The sequence below is a fragment of the Leuresthes tenuis genome, unplaced genomic scaffold, assembly GCF_036924035.1.
Source record: "Leuresthes tenuis unplaced genomic scaffold, fLeuTen1.0.hap1 SCAF_11, whole genome shotgun sequence".
Taxonomy (NCBI): domain Eukaryota; kingdom Metazoa; phylum Chordata; class Actinopteri; order Atheriniformes; family Atherinopsidae; genus Leuresthes; species Leuresthes tenuis.
Genome location: NW_027325365.1, coordinates 16,119,128 through 16,139,620, shown reverse-complemented (window position 1 = coordinate 16,139,620; position 20,493 = coordinate 16,119,128). Strand labels below are relative to the sequence as shown.

At 40.3% G+C, this 20,493-nt stretch overlaps 1 protein-coding gene across 19 annotated transcripts in view; it reads left to right on the top strand.

Annotated features, from left to right (window-relative positions):
* The window catches only part of LOC140318090 (protocadherin alpha-C2-like), a 166,090-nt gene that overhangs the window by 133,990 nt on the left and 11,607 nt on the right, over positions 1 to 20,493 (top strand). For 17 of the 19 annotated variants that reach the window (XM_072395757.1, XM_072395760.1, XM_072395763.1 and 14 more), the window contains exon 2: positions 18,683 to 18,747. In XM_072395757.1, the coding sequence (XP_072251858.1) occupies positions 18,683 to 18,747 (65 nt within the window). Of the gene's footprint in view, positions 1 to 623; positions 3,015 to 12,581; positions 15,651 to 18,682; positions 18,748 to 20,493 lie in introns of those variants that run through there. The other 2 variants (XM_072395765.1, XM_072395755.1) reach the window with 2 other exon arrangements.

Genomic DNA, 20,493 nt, shown 5'->3' with positions numbered 1-20,493 from the left:
TGTTTTAATTCCTCAAATAATATCCAATAGAAACTATTTTTATAATGATGACAATGGAAACAAATCCTTTATTTGAATATACTGTTTTCAGCAGTTGTGTTGCTGTATGCTTATCCTTGTTATGTTTTTTAAGATATGTGAAACTGGAATAGTCACACATTAACTTACTGTATTATACTTTCTGTCCTTTGTGGCCCGTTTTTTGAATTACATTAATATTTACTTATGGTATGAAACATCACGCACTAACTTTTATATTTCTAGCATCTGGCTTATCCTTCTTGACTTAAGTGTCATTAAAGCTTCCACCTATTTGAAGGCTATGTTGACCACGTCGTTTATCTCTCAGTTGATTGTCGGGCACAAGGTTTTACCACAATTCTGATTTAATAACTTGTTCAATTTATTTTGAACTTTTCTTGTTTCTCACTTTAACATTGCCACAAGATGTCACTAACAACTCACACGTTGAAACACGTAATGCTCCTCCCTTTACAGAAGGTTTGTAAGTCTTTGTTTGCATAGCAGAGTAGTACACTATACTGAGGGGCTTGGATCTGGATGCATCATAACTGAACGATGTCACAGCGGGAGTGATTTTTTTCCCCGATTAATTAGTTTGACAGGCTTTCAGCAGAATGCGACAACGAATGACTTTCTCGCGATGGATTTATCATTTCTTCCCTGTATTTCACATACTGAGTGTCGCAACGGCACAGATTGTGTATTCTGTTACAGAGGAATCGAGCCCGGGTACCACTGTTGGAAATTTAGCAAAGGATTTACATTTAGATGTCCAAGAACTGGAAAGCCGTGGTTTTCAGATTTCAGGACCTAATAAGAGGTATTTTGAAGTGAACGTTAAGACTGGACTTTTTTTGGTAAAAGACAGAATAGACCGAGAGGAGCTCTGCTCTCGAAATGTGAAGTGTTCACTGGAAGTGGAAGCCATTGTGAAGTCTCCCTTGAATCTGTATCGCTTTGAGGTTAAAATTGTGGATATAAATGACAACACACCGTCTTTTCGGATACCGGAGATTGTTTTGAATGTGTCCGAGTCAGCTTCTCCTGGTGAAAAATTCGCTCTGCCAAAGGCATTTGATGCAGATGTCGGAAGTTACGCGGTTATGGGCTATAAGCTGAGCCAAAATGAACATTTCACGCTGGATGTGCAGAATGGTGGAGAGTCGACAATGTCTGTCGAAATGTCACTGCACAAACCTTTAGACCGGGAGAAACAGCCGGTTATTAAATTAACGTTGACAGCTACAGATGCAGGAAAACCTCCTAAATCAGGCACGTTACTCATTACTGTTAATGTGCAAGACGTGAATGATAATATTCCAGTATTTGACAGGCTCCTGTACAAAGCAAAAGTGCTTGAAAACACGCCGTCAGGTACGACCGTAATTTCTGTGCATGCTCGAGATTTAGATGAGGGTATTAATGGAGAAATAGAGTATTCATTTATTAACCAAGATAACGATAACAATGTTGATACATTTGCAATTAATCTCTTAACGGGAGACATTACGGTAAATGGTGAACTGGACCACGAAAAAAACAGTGCAGTTGAAATTAGGGTTCAAGCAAAAGACAAAGGACAAAGTCCAAGAGCGTCCCATTGTAAAGTACTCATTGAAATCAGAGATGTCAACGACAATGTACCGGATATATCAGTGACATCTTTAGTAAATATGGTGAGGGAGGATGCACCTCCAGACACAATGGTTGGACTTATAACGGTGAAAGATTACGACGCAGATAAAAATGGAGTTGTTCAAGTCAGAATAGTTGATTCTGTACCATTTGCAATTAAAAACACGTATAAGAATCATTACTCCTTAGTTATAGATAGAGCCTTAGACAGAGAACAAGCTGCTCAATATAATGTAACAATAACAGCAACTGACGGAGGGATACCGCCCCTCTCCAGTACCAGCGTTATTACAGTACACATTTCTGATGTCAACGACAACTCACCTCGTTTTAAAGAACCTGTGATGAATATTTTCGTGAAAGAGAACGGTCCAGTAGATGCTGTTATCTATACCATGACTGCAGATGATCCTGACATCGACGAAAATGCCAAGGTAACTTTTTCCATAATTAACGATAATCATAAAAGTAATCAAATTGCATCGGTGATCAACATAAACTCGGAGACTGGAGACATAGTCAGCCTGCAGTCTTTTAACTATGAGGAGTTAAAAACGTTTCAGTTTAAAGTTCAGGCCACAGACTCTGGTGTTCCTCCTCTCAGCAGCAACGTGACAGTCAACGTTTTTATTCTGGATGAGAATGACAACAGTCCCACGATTCTAGCTCCTTATTCTGAGCATGGCTCCGTTAACAGTGAGAGCATCCCCTACTCTGCTGAAGCGGGATACTTTGTGGCAAAGATCAGGGCTGTGGACACAGACTCTGGATACAATGCGCTGCTTTCTTATCACCTGTCTGAGCCCAAAGGAAACAACCTGTTCAGGATAGGAACCAGCACCGGGGAAATCAGGACTAAGAGGAGAATGAGCGACAATGACCTGAAAACTCACCCCTTGGTGGTGCTGGTTTCTGATAACGGAGAACCTTCTCTGTCAGCTACTGTGTCTATTGATGTGGTGGTGGTTGAAAGCACAGCTGACATCCAGACTCAGTTCAGACATGTTCCTATAAAGGAGGACAGCTTCTCTGATCTGAACTTGTATCTGCTGATTGCCATTGTGTCGGTGTCAGTGATCTTTCTGCTGAGTCTCATCAGTTTAATAGCTGTCAGATGCCACAGGACAGACGGCAGTTTCAGCAGGTACAGCGCCCCAATGATCACCACCCACCCTGACGGGAGCTGGTCTTACTCTAAAGCTACTCAGCAGTATGACGTGTGCTTCAGCTCAGACACACTGAAGAGTGACGTAGTGGTTTTCCCCGCACCGTTTCCACCTGTAGATGGAGAACTGATCAGTATTAACGGAGGAGACACTTTTACCAGAACTCAGACTTTACCAAATAAAGAAAAGGTAAGACTTAATGATTTTAAGTGATTTAATAGGCAACAAGTTATTGATCTTTCATACACACCCTCTCCTTTAGGATCAAAATAGCTTCTTCTGGTGGTCTGTCTGATGATAGCCTCTCTATCTGCTTGAGTGTGGTATAAGCACTGTCCACGGTACTGAAATCTTACTTTCAGTAGTAAATGGTGTTTCTCATGTTCTGTTTAAAGCAACACAGTACAAAAAAAGCTGGGTAGAGTAGCTTAAAAATTTATAGGAAAGTTATATTCATTACTTAACATCAATATACGATATATTAGTAAATATATGATAAATTAATAAATGTACTATGAAATTGAATCCTTTATATCAACTTCAATTTAAAGAAATATAACGTGGAAAGTTACACAATGGTGGAGAACCATCTATATTTCTGTAGGATGTTGGGTTCATTGCACAAAGCTGTGCAGAGGCTTTATTTACCTCTTCCCTGCCCGGTGTGAAATGATGCTCTGGTGGCCGTGTACTTACGTTCTGTGCAGTCTGACTGTCGCTGTGTAGAAACGCACAACTTTCTTCACCATCCAGCTGCGTTGCTTGTGAACGTCTTGCACGTCCAACTTTCACGCTATTTTCATAAAACACACGGAGATTAATTTCATACTGCTCTTTGCTAGCTTAAGCACAGGAAGTTGGTGTTAAAAGTCACCTAAAATCGCCAACAACAGTATTAAATTGGCATTTTAAAAATTGCCACCAGTGACAACAATCCATAGACTTGAAAAGGAGTCCTTTGTTGTTATAGAAGTTGTAGACGCAGTAGCTTGCGGCCCTTTAATGGGAAATGTTTGTTAGCCAAGGTGGATTCACGGCAGTTAGTCGAAATTACTCATTTAGATAACATTCTTTATTCAGTTGTAGATACTCTACTGTCTCCATTAAACAGGATAACTAAATACTCCGTTTCAGTGTTTTGACGACATCCATATGACACTAAAGCGCGACCGAACGTGGTTCATTAATCTCGAGTTTTAGTTTCTATCAAAGCAGATTGTCTGGAAGTGGACTCCTTAATGTTTAAGCAGTATGAAGCAAAGTTTGTTGCACGGTTGCTATGCAGAGGTTGGGAGAAGTTTGGGGAACTGAACGATCGTGATGTCCATGGCCCATAAATTTGCTGAAGAGACAAGCTTACCTGAGAAATTGAAAGTCATAGCAGCTAAAAGATAACACTCATCCGTGTGTTAATGTGACGAAAACTATTTGGTCTCTTTTTTTGCGCGCCATGGTTAACTTCTTCTCTAAGCAGTTGTCAACAGCAGTCGACTCTGTACTGCCTCCCGTGGCTCAGTGCTAAATTGCAAATTTGCTTGGTTTCCTCTAAATTACTTTGACTTCATCGTGGGCTGTACTGTTTCCAAATTTTGTTTTGTTTGATTTTTCTCCTCTTTCATAGTTTCAAATGTTTCTAAGAACTCAAATTCCAATTTTATGCTTGTATTATTTTGAAAAACCCACATAGCCAACGTTTGTCGGGACAGTAAGCTCATGGTTAGTTTTAAAAACCACAAAGACAGATTTAATGTCCGACTACTTTATGACATGCAATTTTTCATTTTAGCTGGTACTCTAAAATGTGAAGGAAACCAAACCATGATTGTGGATGTGTTTGGAGTATAGAGCTAAGTTTGAATGTTTAGTTGATGGGATGAAAATGTATATGTTTGGATGTTTTGTATTTTTTCTGATTGCCTAGTATTTTTTTTCTTATCTTTTTCCCATTCCAGCGGTTGACTGCTTGATTGCTTTGTTACTAAAAAATGAACTGTTGTACTGGGACTAAAAGGTCCCCTAACACCTTCATCTATAACACAAAAACATTTTAAAAACTTTTGTCTAATAGATACTAGTCAGAAGGCATTTGTAGTTTACTTTGTTCTCTGTGTGTGCATGCTGTTAGTTCATATTCCTATTTGCATGTTTTATTTTTTGGGAGATTTGTACATATATGTAAGCAAGTTGCAACATAAATTGTTTGATCTTGTTCACTGTCATGTGAATTGAACCATCCATTTAACACTATTTACCTTTTTACATGTTTGTCCTGCTTAGTGAAAATACCTGTTTTGACAATTATATTCATAAAGTAAAGCAGGCAGATGGAATATACCAAATACACTTTACACAATATAATGAACTTTCCACATACAGTGATAAAGCTAGAGTACAGAAGCTTGAATCCAGAAAAAATTGATATCACCCACACAATTAAGAAAATAGACCTGATTAGCCTAATTTAGGGAAAACATGCATGATCGGCATGTGTAGCTTTTAATTCTCTTAGGTTTGGAGCTTGATGATATTGCCCTGCTCATAAACTCCATGCTCTATTTCAGTTGGCTGTATCTCATGAGATATTCATCAGCTGCTCTTGAGTAACACGTCATCTTTCCTTTTCTTCACTACAGGAGCTTTAAATCATCTGCTGTTTGCTATATGTAAATGTGCTTTTTACCTAAATCAATCATTTATACTTGCACTTAGATCACAGATATATAGGCAACCATCTGATTAACGTGGTTCCCATGTTTAAAGTATGTTTATCATTATATTGTTTTACATTTTCAGCATCCTCGTGGTCTTCTGCAACCTACGTTCACAAATATGTTTTCTCTATATCATTAAGATATAAACATAAAAAATGTCATGATATTCAATTCAAGTCTTTATTCTGTCACCTCTTCCATGCTGCCAGATTTCTTCCCCTCCCCCTACTATTCACGCTGCTGGAGAAGGGGAGCAGCTGAAGGAACTAACAGGAAATTAGCTCCATCTCTGTAGACGTGTAAGCTATCAGTCTTGACGCTGTAAACACGATTTAATATATGTATCATTTTTAATGAGTAAACAGAACCGTGTCAAGTCAAGTGGGCTTTGGTAAAGAAGATCGCTTTGTATTTAAATTAAATAGTGTTGTGCATGGGCCGACATTCGTTTGATATGTTATTACTGCTGGTGGGCTCTGTTCAAATAATGCCGGTGATGCTCAGTAGCACACTGTGTTGCGGTGGATCCATGATGCTTTGAGTCACTCAGACGCTATGACCTCATTTCAGGGAGTGGTTCAGCTTAAACAAACGTGGCCTGATCTGTCAAAATCTGGTCGTTTGATTGAGTCTGTGTGAAGAGGAGTAAACCAAAGCTCTGTGCTTTCCCTGAAAGACTTATGATATTGCGAGGGATGTGGTTATTTTAAGTGGGTCAACGAGGGATTTAGACATGTCACCACGCAATATGCGTCATATGACTGAAACTGTATTTGTTAAGTCATTTTTTGTCTGATATAGTTTATGCACTGTATCGGCTATGCACAAGTTTTGAATACTGTGGCTCCTACAACAATGCTTGGAGCTGTCTGTTCGTAGAAGTGGTTCAGTATGTGTATGCTGCAGCTCTCTGTTAGTGGAGCAGAATGGGGGAGGGGCAGGTAATTTTCCGCTACTCTTTGCAGCAGCAGCAGCAGGGAGCTTCCGTTCCAATCGAGGTATCAGCTCAGTTCGGCTCAGCTCTCCCTCCCGCTCCGCTCTGCGGCTGGGCGGGGCCGACAACACCTAGCGTCAATCGCCGCTAAACCGGCTGAACGATGGAAAGGGCTGGGCTGGATGAGGAACAGAGGCTTTTAAACACGCAGCAATCAGAACATCGTGTGTCTGTCTTTTACTGTAGCCTACATTTTTATGATGCACAAGGCCGTGTGTGTGGACATTTGTTGTTGTTTTGAGACTGAAGAATTGTTATACTAATGATATCACCGACCCTACATATTTACAAATTATTGAATAGCATTACCTTTTCAATAACCACCCAGCATAAAATGACTACTAATGGGTCTCGTGTATAATAACATCTTCTAACTCTGTCTTGCCTCCATATGGTGCGATTTTACAATATATCACTGTAGTTCTGATGCAGAGGCTTAAACTGCAAGTCATATTGATTGAATACATAGATGGGTTCATCAGCGCGACCAGAGGCATGACGAAGAAATGTACTCAACACAGTTTAAACACATGGCGATAGATCGACAAACAGGACATGAGATTCATTTGGTGTTCCTCTTTATTTCTCCGTGACTGTTACACTCATCTCATGCACTTCCTGTTTTCCTCCTCAACAAGGGTGTGTCCTTTGTGTGAGAGTGAGGATAGTGCTCCTATCTATGGTTTCCATGGAGACTGTTCTGAGCTGTAATGAAATGATGAACCAGCCTGTATCCAGGGAGCTGCCAGTAGGTACCTGCCCCCACTTAGACATCCACCCAGCATGTGTTGTATGGATTCAAACTGGAAGCAAGTGGGGTGGACGCAGTGAGGGATGGGAGAAATGCAAAGAGAGACACAGAGACAAAGACCCAAAATAAAGCTGTGAAGCATCATCAGCAGAAATGTTTAGTTAGACCATGTAAAAAGAAAATAAGCAAAGCAAATGAGAAAATAGAGTGTGAGATTAAGAGATGAGTTCCAAAATGGAAAACGATTTTAGAGAAATTCACAAATGTAGCAGTATAAGCTCAAACCTATAAGGGATGAGTTTGTGAGAAAAAAGCAGGACTTTGTGAGGATGAGCTAGACTAAAAATGTGTTAAATACATACCCTGCAGCTGAGTGAGAACATCATAGGCTGACAATTGGTCAAAGATAAAGAAAGAAACTTATCATCATCCCTCCCCTATTTCCACCAACAGTCCATCCATGCGCCTTCTTAGTGGTATTGGAATGTTTTTGCAGTCAAAGGATTAGCTTTGTCATGCTCAGAACCACGGGTCCCATCCTGTCTCATCCGGCAGGGATACAAAGCCAGAGCATCCTAAGAGGGGAGTATCCAAAGCAGGCCTGCAATTCCTGATAGCTTTGTTCGGTGCCACAACAAGAATCTGTTTGATTCATATACTGGCTGAATCGGGACAACGGAGGAGTTGTTTAACCCTTCTTGTGTCCCACTGGGATGGATTTGTGATAGTTTTTGTTCTCTCGTGCCCTTTATATTTGAAAGAATGGTAAACATGGGATCAGAACAAACATTTCCAGATAAAGCCTTCTACAGCCGCTTACTGTGTTCACCTAAGTAAGAGGATTGTGGTTACCATTTTGTTCTGTAGATTTCAGAATGAAGAAGTTGTTCTTCATCGAAGGGGTATGAAAACTATCGTTTGTTTATAGCATGATATCCAGTGTACCATTCACCAGAATTCTTTTGCTAAAACACTTTGTCAGCATTTCTGTAAATCAGCAAATTTCTTTATTATACTTGACAGAGACTGACAGTAGCATATTGCAACTGGCTCAAAAATTGCAACATAAGGAGGAACATGAGACTGAGTTGAATGCAAACTGGGAAACAAGTCTCATATGCAGCAGATTGAGAGTGGGGGCAGAGCAGAAGCCACTTATACACCCTCTGCATACATCTTCACACAGGTGCTTCTGTCTGATTATTGAGCTAAAACAAAGAGCAGATGCAGCCCAAGCAATCAAAGGACATTGAGGGATTTATTATTTTTACCTAGGATTTGGTGTGGAGTTGTTTTGTCCACTGTATACCTTTTTGATTTTTTTATTCTTAAATGTGAAGCATGGTATGTGTGGTTAATCTATAGGTTTATTTTGAGAATTACACATATAAATCTCGCTTATTCCGACTGCAGAGAGGGTTACTGTATACAATCTGCTTGCTTTATGTAGTATTCTATCTTAGGTCACCTCTGGAGGGTGCCTTGCCTTTGTCTTGCTTTGTCCATTGTGACCTCTGTGCTGGAAATGATAAAGAAAATGACTGCCGCTGCAGTCTGATGTCTGTGCCCCTCCTCTCTCAGTCTCTTTCTCCCTCTCAAACACACACACACTGATAGATGGGATTATGCTTTAGTGCCTTGGCTTAATGAGAAAGCCTGGGAGGATGGGTTGTGAGCTGAGGAACACATGTGTAACCCTTGTATTACCAATTTATTCCAATAGAGGGACCAGTTTCACTGTCTCTTTCACCTCTCCCTCCTGCTACTGAGGGCCTCTCCCACTGACAGGATTAACTTTGTAGTTCTATTGGCATTGACATTTATTTTATATTATTTTATTTATACATGGCTCCTGATATAGCTGGCTTTAGACTTCCTCTGAAAATACTCTTGCAGTCATACTTTTTTTGGTAACATGTACAGACCTAGTTGAACATGTTTCCATGGAGGAAATATGTATAGTTCATTCATTATCGGGTATGACCACAACAAATAGAACCTGGTAAAATACTTTTGTAGTGCCTCTTTTTTGTTGTGATGATGAGTTTACTGCCTGCAGCTATTTACTCTGTTAATTCATCTGTCATCCTTATGATCTGATATGAGGAAACATTTTTGTTTTCATTGTAACCTGAAAAACAATGCAGTTTTCACACTAAACAGAATGGTATTAACATGAAATGTTATGACATTTTCAGTTTAGTAGCAGCAATTTGAATATTTTGAGCCTGCAGTCTTTAATGATTGAAGTTAAAATGCTATTTTCCTTTTTTCTTCCTTCCCTTCTCTCTCTGTATTCTGGATAACCTCTAAGAGGCGACATGCTCCCATTACCTGCAGTCTGTGCATGTTTATCAAAGCTCTTGGCTGATTCTGCCTGTTCCCTGGCATTTTAAAAATCCTCTGACATTCATTCACACACAATAATTTTGTCCTCAGATAGCATTTTTATTGTGCTTTACATAATGTGTATGAATGCACGGGCCTACGGGCACAACTGCCCTTTAAGTTTGCATGACTGCTTCTTTTTGTCTGTGCTGACTGGTGGAATGATGTGAGGAGTACAACTTCTCGATAATAATGACCTGTTTCTCTAGATCACTTTTTAGCTCTGATTCACTTAAATGGGGGATTCCACAGTAGAGTCTCTCAAAGGAATTGATATAAATGGCTTTTAGAGTGGCTGCTTACAGTATTAATGAGGTTGGAGAGAATGTTATTAATATAGTGGCCATACTGCATAATTGATGAAATGGGGGCTGTTCATATTCTGGTAGAATGAACAGAGTGTAAGTTTTTTAAATCTGAATTATCTTTCCTATTCATATCTGTCATATGCTTACATTTATAAAGCAGCTGCCTTTGTCTCAACAACTTTTTCAGTGTGCAAATTTCATCAGCACTCATTTTGAGTTAAGAGCTCAGTATGCCCTTCAGCCAGTGCTCAGCTGGAACGGCAGCTGGCTGAAAGAGACACAGCTGGCCAAAGTCTAGGGCAGATTGAGAAAAATGACAATAGGGATGGAGAACAGGTACAGGTACAAAAATACTAAATATAATAGAACATGAACACAAATTAGCCAATTAGCTCTAAAATCAGCATTTGTTGAAGCGAGACAAGCATCTGTCTACAGGTTGAATATTGTTGATGGCTTTATCTGCAGCTCTCCTGAGTGAAAAGTGAAGTAACCTACAGCTCAGAGGTATGTAATTAATACTGGAACAGATGGGTGAATTTGAAGAAGGTACAGGCATTAGAGAGTTGTAAGAAAGCCTATAATATACATGGGAAAAGAAGAGGAAGATGGTGGGTGAGGGTGGGAGAGGGGAAAGAGAGAGACAAATAGAAAAAGGTCAAATGTAATCCAGTTTGCGTTTGTTGTGGCCCAGGTAGATGTTGCCTGTCTTTTTGTTTGTATCACTGCCAAACATGGAGGTTCAAATACCCACTGGGAAAATCTGCTAAATGTCAGGGTTAGTGTTGCAGACATGCTCGTGAACCCATCTGAAACTGCCATAGTTGAAAGAAACCACACGAGGAAACCAACACCGCTCAGTTGGATGATAACGAAACAACAGAAATAAAGACGGATATAAAATCTAATTAAAGCTTTAAAACATTACATATTTCTATTATATTCTTAGAATTTGGCTAATCTGTGTTAAATAGGATTTCAGTTTAAAAACATATGGCTGCTTTATCAGTTCCTCATTTTTCCACATCGTCTTTGCTGCCTTTGAGTGAGAAGAGTCAAATCGTATAACCCATCCTCTAGCAGCACCCTAGTGAGTCACTCTGTTCTCCTCATCTCTCGGGATGCCAAGTCATTGCCGTGGGCATATCGGGCGTGGGTGAGAGTGGCAGAGCAGTGGAAAAGGTAAAAAATGTGTGGGTGGTAGACATTCATCTTGGCTGTGGTAAAGCAAAAGGATTCAGGGTTTCACAAAGCCACTTCTCCACACCACATAACTTCTGTGTACTGTCTATAAGTCACATCATCAGAGTTTAAATGGTGTCACCTTTCTCGTGGTATGTTTGTCTTTTCAGATGGTAAATACTGGCATACTTGAAAGCTTTCATCAGGATCCTTATCATAAATTTAAGAGTAAAGAATCTACACTCCTCTAATTAAACTGTTTTGTCTGTTACGTTTGCGAGGTATCATTCAGATAACTTGAATTCATTTTAGAGCAGTATTTGATCATACATATCAACAACATACCGTGTCCTTAAGTAATGAGGAGGAGACTCAAGCAGGATGGTTTGGCTTTCACTGTCATCAATTGCTACAAGTACTCCCTCTGTTACATAGTTACACTAACCACATAACAAATATGCATAATGTGCAATTCGTCTTGTGATTTCAAACAAAATCATCAACAGGCTGTTAATGGAGGCTGATTCATGTAGCTTTGGACTTCTATATCTTGGACTATGTTATGTTAATTGAGTAGTTAACGATATAGCTGAGATAAATATTATATTTTCATAGGCTACTATTGTGTGACTGCACTGCATGTGGTTGCTGTAAATAAATCTGTGTGTTGGTTTATGCCAGTCAGCAGAGTCCAGCATAGTGGTTTGCCAGATGTAGAATGGGGTCACATCTGGAGCATCTTGTCTGTGACCTGGTTAACGTCATCAGTGAACATCGTGACATCGGAGTTTTAGGGAGAATGAACAAGTAGTGGATTCTACAAAACAGCAGCATCGGCGTCCAAAAGGAGTTAATGTGCAAAATATCATCGGCTGTCATTGTAAAACAGGTGATCACAGAGAAGCAGAAAAATTTAGCAAATGTATGCCTACATAAGTCCTTGGAGTGTCAGCACTTTCCATCCAAGAAGGAACAAGACGAAACGGCAAGGTTTACTTTACTTTTCGTTTAATGTGGTGTCAAAAAGCAAGTAGGCTGTGTCATCTTATGTTTAAAAATATATTCAAAATGGATGAAAATCATATACTCTGGTCATGGAGAGACTGTGCTCCGTTACCACTTCGAGTGGAGCTGTTTCACAGTTGGGCTATATTTCTCTTTCTTGTAGTCTGTTTGAAAATATAGTCTGTATGCATTTGGTTTTCTGTTTGACTTGATCGCTCTCGAGTGACTGCTGGTTGGCATTAGGAAAGAAATCTTATCGACGGGGTGGTTCATAAATCAGTTTTACATAACACAATGAAAAGGGCGGTGGCACTGACAAGGAAATTGGGAAAACAATTGTTTTAATTTGCTCGATATAAGTGTACGGGTCTCACTCGCGGCTCCACACGACGTCTAGATATGTCGAAAGAAAGGCTACATTAATGAGGCTTGAGTGATTTCGATGTTTGGGGATTTAATTTTATTAGATGTTGCTCGATCGGAGGTGCTGAAATGCAGCCAGCATAATTTGAGCGAGTGGCTCGCCCTCCCCCTTTGCCCACAGACAGCATCACCACATCGCAGGCAGAGAGAAAGAGAGAGAAAGAGAGAGAAAGAGGGAGAGAGAGAGAGAGAGAGAGAGAGAGAGAGAGAGAGAGAGAGAGAGAGAGAGAGAGAGAGAGAGACCAATAGCAGCATCTGAGGAAAAGAGTCAGCCACGCTAGAGATAGATTAATAACATCTACCAGACAGACAAAGGCAAACATGGATGCACTGGAAAACATTTCTCTTACACAGGTATCAGAGAGGATGCGGAGTTCACCCTGCACGTAGTCGGAATTATGCACGGACTATTTACCTGTTTTTAATGAGGCGGGTGGGTACCCGCAGCAAGCTGAAAAGGCGGAAAGATTTCTTCGACCCATCTGCAAATTCTGTCTGCCAGCGATGGCTGTGACAGTGCGATGGTGTTACAGTGTTAAGGAGAATGTGCCTTTTTCTTTATATTTGGTTATATTTGTGCTCAGTGGCCTTTCAAATGCACAAATTCGATACGCCATTCCGGAGGAGCAAGAGAATGGGGCTCTAGTCGGTGACATTGTCCGGGATTTGGGTATGGATCTAAGAAAACTTTCCACCCGACGCATCAGAATCACATCGGACAGCGGACGGAGATATTTCACCATAAACCACAAAACTGGAAAGCTTGTGGTGAGTGACCGCATTGATCGAGAGACAGTTTGTGAATTCAGTGGCACCTGTTCACACAATCTGGAGGTGGTATTAGAAAATCCACTCGAGGTGCACAACGTAGAGGTGGAGATTTTGGACGTGAACGATAACGCACCTCAGTTCCCGCGAGATGAATATCAACTTGAGGTGTCAGAGTCTGCTCTCACCGGGTCGCGGTTTCACATCGAGGGAGCCCAAGATGCAGATGACGGCTCCAACTCCGTGAAGCAGTACCGGCTCAGTCCAAACGACCACCTCACTCTGGACTCAATTAAACCCTTTTCCAATAATAAACACATCGAGCTCATTCTCAAAAAGCCCTTTGACCGGGAGCAGATGCCCTCTCATCAGCTTATCCTGAAAGCGGTGGATGGAGGCACTCCACAGCGAACTGGCACAGCCAAAATCAATGTCCGAATCCTTGATGCCAATGATAATGTGCCTGCATTTGACAGCTCAGTGTACAAAATAAAACTGTCTGAAAACTCTCCAAAGGGGGCACTTGTGATCAAGTTGAATGCAACAGATCCTGATGAGGGCTCAAATGGAGAAGTATTTTACTCTTTTAGTAGTTACACACCAGAAAGAGTCAGACAGATGTTTTCCATGGACACAAACACAGGGGCAATTAGGGTGACAAATAATATAGACTATGAGGAGACCAACTCATATGAAATGTACATACAAGCAATGGACAAGGGTCTAGCCCCCGTGGCAGTGCACTGTAAAGTAGTTGTAGAAGTCTTGGATGTCAACGACAACATTCCTGAGATTGTACTGTCTTCACTCTCCAGTCCTGTGCGTGAAGATGCCCGGGCTGACACAGTGGTGGCATTGATTAGTGTGAATGATCGTGACTCTGGACAAAACAAACAAGTAACCCTAGAGATCATGCCCCATTTGCCTTTTAAGATCAAGTCCTTCCGAAACCACTACACAATTGTCACATCTGCTTTTCTGGACCGGGAAACCATCCCATCCTACAATGTCACTGTTAATGCTGTGGATGGAGGAACTCCAGCCCTGTCATCTCAAATGACTTTTAAAGTAGATGTCGCTGACGTTAATGATAACCCACCTCGTTTTGAGCAGACTTCATATACTGTTTATATCACAGAGAACAATGCTCCTGGTGCATCTCTATGTGTTGTCAAGGCTACAGACGCTGATGCTGCAGAAAACGCACGTATCACCTATACTGTCCTCAATGACAACAACCATGGTATACCTGTGGCCAGCTACGTTAGCATCAAACCTAACACAGGCGAGGCATATGCCCTGAGAGCCTTCGACTTTGAAAAGCTGCAAGAGTTTCATTTTCAGGTTAAAGCCCAGGACAACGGTGTGCCTCCCCTCAGCCGTGTAGCCACAGTGTATGTTTACATTATGGATCAGAATGATCATGTGCCCAGGATTGTTTACCCACCTGCCAATGGCAGCCGCACAACAGAGACACTCATGAAAAATGCTGAAGCAGGAATGTTAGTTAGCAAGGTGATAGCATGGGATGGTGATGCAGGGCAGAATGCTTGGCTGTTTTATGTCCAGACCAACACAGACCATGATCTGTTTAAAGTGCATGAGTACACAGGTGAGATCCGCACCACAAGGCGTATCATTGAAGATAACTCCACCACCTTCACTCTGACTGTCCTGGTGCGGGACAGTGGCCTACCACCACTCTCCTCTACAGCAACCATCCATGTGCACGTAATGGAGCTGCCTCCAAAGTTAGCTCCTGACCCCAAGCGCATTATCAGGCCTGACAGTCCCCTAATGTTTTCCACAGTTACTTTGTACCTTATCATTGCCTTATGTGCCACAACATTTGTATTCCTCGTCACTATCTTTGTTCTGGCTATTGTGCGTTGCCATGCCTACTGCACCCAGCCTGGCTCCTGCTCTCCATGTTGCATATCCAAGAAGAGTATGCCAGAGGGAGGCACATCCGCAGGTGGTGGTGGAGCAAGAGCAACAAGTGGAGCTGGTGCAGGAGGTGGGACAGGTGGAGGGCAGCCAAACAGTAATATGGCCCTGCGCCGTGACCTCAAAGTGGAACCGCATTATATTGAAGTGCGGGGAAATGGGTCTTTGACTAAAACATACTGTTACAAGACATGTTTGACTGCAACATCAGGAAGTGACACTTTTATGTTCTACAACACGGGCCGGCCTCACAGTGGCACCTGGGGCTCAGGCTACGTCACCAGTCACAGTGGACAGAGCCAAATATTTGTGCGGCGTCTCAGTATGCCAGATGCAAGTGCCATTCAGGTGTGTGTCTGGTCTGATTTTTTTAGTTATTTTACATAGCCTCAGTAAATGACACAAAAGAAACAAGATATAGAAGGATTTATTAGATTTATTATTCTGCAGTTTGATATTTCATCATATTATCATTTTGCATTTTGCATTTTCTATGTGAAAATCAAGAGGCATGCACAGGCAAGCATGGGCTCTGGGTTGTGTGATTGTTTTTAGTGGGTTGGTGTGCATATTGTACATACTCTACTCTTATTTTCTATTCAGAACAATCTGGCAGATTTTTGTACCTGCTCATCTATGACCCTACACAGCTTGTGTTATTGTCTGTGGTGAGCTGTATTCCACAATATGCAAGTCCAGCAGGTTCAGAGGGCAGTGGGTGGTCATCTCTAGAGATTGTCTTGGAATTAACGTGAATTTGCCTGCTACAAGGGCCACCAGTCCCACTGCACCAAAATATCCTCTTCTGGTCACGTACTTCTCGAGTACTGAACAGAAACACAGACTTTAGGAATTGTTGAAGAATGCACAAATGAGGCAAATATTGTGTCTGAGTTTCATTTAGATTAGAGTCTTGTTCATAGTTTTAATTAAATTTTTAGTAGATAACTGTTGATGGAAAATATTCATGCATTTAATTGCATAATTTATGATTAAAGTAAAAAAAATCAATATGGGTAGCACAAAACATACATTTGTTTTGTTTTTATTGTGTTTGGCCCACAGCCTTTGTGAGTCTGTTAGTGCAGTGATGAAAAGGGTAGAGGAGGGGAAAATGACAACAAAAGGAATTTAAAAATGAAAATAAAATATGTTACTGTTTATCGTGCTGCTATTACTTGACCCGTTCCTCATTAAATGCCAGTCGTGTTTGTGCTTGCCATGTAATTAAATGGCAGTGATGTGGTTCTCAGCACTGTGCATGGATTGGCTGCCTAAAAGCAGATGAGGCGGGGGATAAAAGGTGATTGGACACGGTGTCGATGGTGGAGGTCTGAGCACTGTATCCATGCAAGAAGTGTTCACAAAAGAAAAGGCAAGAATAAAAGAAAAGGGCAGGCTAAACATAAAGCCCTCTTTTTAAGTATCTTCATTTGTACTACCATCTGATGAATTAATGCACGAAAAACCCATGGGGATTTCTATGTATAGATTTTTTCTTCTTCAACTAATTTATTCCACCTAGACCCCCCTTTTTTGTTGTTTATATTTACTATGTGAAATTGCAATATTTCACCTTTCTGTCTTCCCTTGGGTATATACTAAACTGTGAACATATTTTTTTCCAGATGCTTTTATTTAATGTGTGTATGGTCTTGTGTGTGATTTCATTTACCCCATAAACACCATACGGCCAAGCAGACTAGACTCCCTTTGGCCACTACTGTGCAGCAACTGAAGAAACAAAGCTGTTTAGTCCCATTTGTGAATAATCTGGTCATATTTTGAATGGGTTGTTTATATCTGTTCCTTGTGCATGAAGTAATATGTAAAGAAACTTTACTTCAGCTTTGTGTTTAATGCCTCACTAACACCTCTTTCCTTTCTCGATACCATTGATCCATGATTGCTTTTTGATGAGTGATTGTCTTCATATAATCAAGTTTCACTCTCAGTCTGGATAGATGCTGCGGTGATCTGTTTTTCTGTAGACATTCTGTTCTCTTTGAATGACTCCAGGAGTAATACCAGGCTTCTCTCATTAAGACCAAATATTGGATTTCAAGCGTGATAAATGTCCACTGCACACTCATAGAGGTCAATGCAGCTTCAGCAGCTAGTGAACATCTGTCAAATTTGAAAGGAAATGAGATTGCAAATGGGTCTCTTATGAACTGCATGGTCTAGCAGGGAAAATTACGTGTCCTCAGTCAGGTTAGTTTAGTTCTCTGAAGGTTGAGACTTGAGAAAATACATTTCATCTTTGTTATGTGGTCAGGTTTACAGCCCATTGTGCTTCAAATTGAGCAATATTTTAGGGGAGAATTTTGACCACTAATCTTCATTCATCTAACTAATATTGTTTAAAATGTAATCCTTATGTATTGGTCAGAACACAGAAGTTGAAGACTAATTTTAGGATGTCTTTAAGAAATTGCATTCCAGACGGGTTGTGTGTCCCTTTGTATCCTTTGGTTATAGAGCTGTCTGAGTCTTGACGCTGAGTGAGTTAATTTGATCCCAGTCACCCCTCCCCCATCTGTTTTCCACCTGTGACCTTCACTGAACTGAGATGGCAGAGGGTGGAGAGAAAAATGTAAACTGTCCTCTTCACAGTTGCCATGGTGAAATGTGTCACACTGATTTGGGGATGTGCCAGTGAAACTCAAGGTTTTGAGTAGCATGAAGAGGATATAATGGGAAACTGAACAGTTCAGAAAATGAGGTTGTGAATACACAGAAGAAGTAAAACAAGGAGCAAAAGGTGTTGATAAAGAAAACATGGAAGATAAACAGCATTAAAATCTAATGCATATAATATACTGTTATGTTTATCTATTTTTTTTTATCATAATAAACACTTTATAAAGGGTTTAGAGAGACTAACAACATTATGTTAGCCACACCCAAATTTGATTTGGACCTGTCATCAATATATCCTGCAATGTGAATTTTAAGGTCTTGGTCTGGTAATGGGCTGTGGCTCAACCAAACATTTGAGGAAACAATCTCTGGTTGGGTAGCTTCAGATCTATTGTGTCACTGTCCTGGGGTCAGATTACTGCAGTGCTAAAATTTCCAATGTCATTATAATTTTAAGGTCAGAGACTGCGGAAGGGAGGGAGGGGGTGATGGTATGGTGATGGAAGAGATGTGTGCACCTACGAGGTTTGATCCATCACACTTTTGTTTTTTTCCAAAGCCAGGTACAAACTGTCTCTGCCATGATAATGTCTATGAAGCTGAGTTTGTGTGTTATTTTGTGAGTGTGAGCTGCACATGTTCACAGTTCACAGAAACAGTTCACACAATAACTTATTAATGAGATAGTATTGGCTTAGTTGTACTTAAGACTCAATTCCACTCATTCTCTCTTGCAGCCCAAGGTGCCAAATACGGACTGGAGATACTCAGCCTCCCTGAGAGCAGGAGGCGTAATGCAAAGGTGAGCTTAACAATTTTTTTTCTCTTTTTTTGCCACTAATCATATTTCACGAGTTCTTGTCATTATATCCACTAGTCCTCTCATAAGATCAAATAAATCTCATACCAGTTTTTGAGTGATCTTAGGACACACACCCTTCATTAAAGCTAAACAAAATTTCAGTAAACTTCTTACAAAGTTTAATTTATCCCCAAACACAAATACACAGTGGATGCTGGCAATTTTATTGACATACTATTGAATAATACATAAAAAGCTTTAGCATGCCATTAACTCTTCATCACGAGGCCTGTTTTTTCCTACCTCCTGTCTGGAATGACATACAAAATAAATTGAGTACATCTTCACAGCTACAAGGGCTGCATTTATAATCTTGTTCTTCAAAAAAAAAAAGCTAAGTCATGTGAGATTTCTACAGCGGTGTCAGAATCGGGATATATCTTACTGGACCAGAGTAAATTCACCTTGCACACAACAGAAAACAATTATTTTGGCCTAAATTGGATCTGAATCATTGGGTAGTGGCCTGATTAATCTAAGAATTAGTTAAGAAACATATGATGAGTAAAAAAAGTAGTTTTCATCGGTTTCAGAGCTGTTTTAACACCAGTATGTCAAAGAACCAGCAAATGTGCCATTTATGCACATTTTGGCACCATATGTGCCATTTGACCTTTTAGAAGTACTAGACTTGAAAACTGATTATATTTCACTAATTTATCAAATTTCTTATTAATTTCATCCAAATATAAATATTGTTTACTCATTTTGACCAAGACCTCTATACATTCTACCTAGCTCAAGCGTAAAAGTGTGACGAGGCTGAAAATCACTGAGTCGTTACACAGTTAAATATATCGGCAATCATTTGGTCGATTTTGGTTATTGACACCTTTATTGACCAATCAGAATTAAGAAAATCGGGGGAGAACTCCCAGATTCACCTTAGAAACATCAATAGCGATCCATAAATCAGTTAACCCAAAGATCACAGGAAGCCAGCATACTTCACTCTAAAAACCCTTCCGTCTGTTAGTAGAAAAAAACAGGACTTTCGGGATTCATTTCAAACTGATATAGCGTCAAAGAAGCAGATATTAGCAGCGTTTTTACAAGCTGGAATATAACTTTTGACCACAAAATAGCAAAGGTAAGACAGACTATGCTTTTTTGCTACGCTTTGGCTGCTTGATCGCAGAGTTTTCATCACAAAGTGATGAAACAGACGTATTTGTAATCAGCAGCACGACACACGACACCTTGTTTGTGTGGTTGAAGTGGTGGAAATACAAAGTGGATATTCGCTGTTTTCGTGTTTTTGTTACATGCCAATATAATTGCTTGGGGTTCAAATTGTGTTTTGTATGGGTGGCAATACTATTGACTGAGTTTATCCCGTTATGATTCGTGGTTCGTAGAGTGCGCGAAGAATGTCTGTACGGCCCGCATCTCACACAGCCATCTCCTCGTGACGAGGAGTGTAAAAGTAATTAAATCTTATGAACATAGAGTAACATGAAAGCAAAAGATTATGCAAAGTTAGGTCAGAAATTATCAGGAGCTGGAATTTATATTTATTTAAAAAGATTTAAGACCCATGTCCCACTAGCTTTTTGGTTGATTTTAACTTTATTAAACAGTTGACATGTGGCTTTTGAGAAAACTAAAAAGTCAACTGTTTAGTTTCAAACAGCCTGTTGTTCCCTAAATATTTAATTAAAAAAAGGACAAGTGCTCGTGATATAG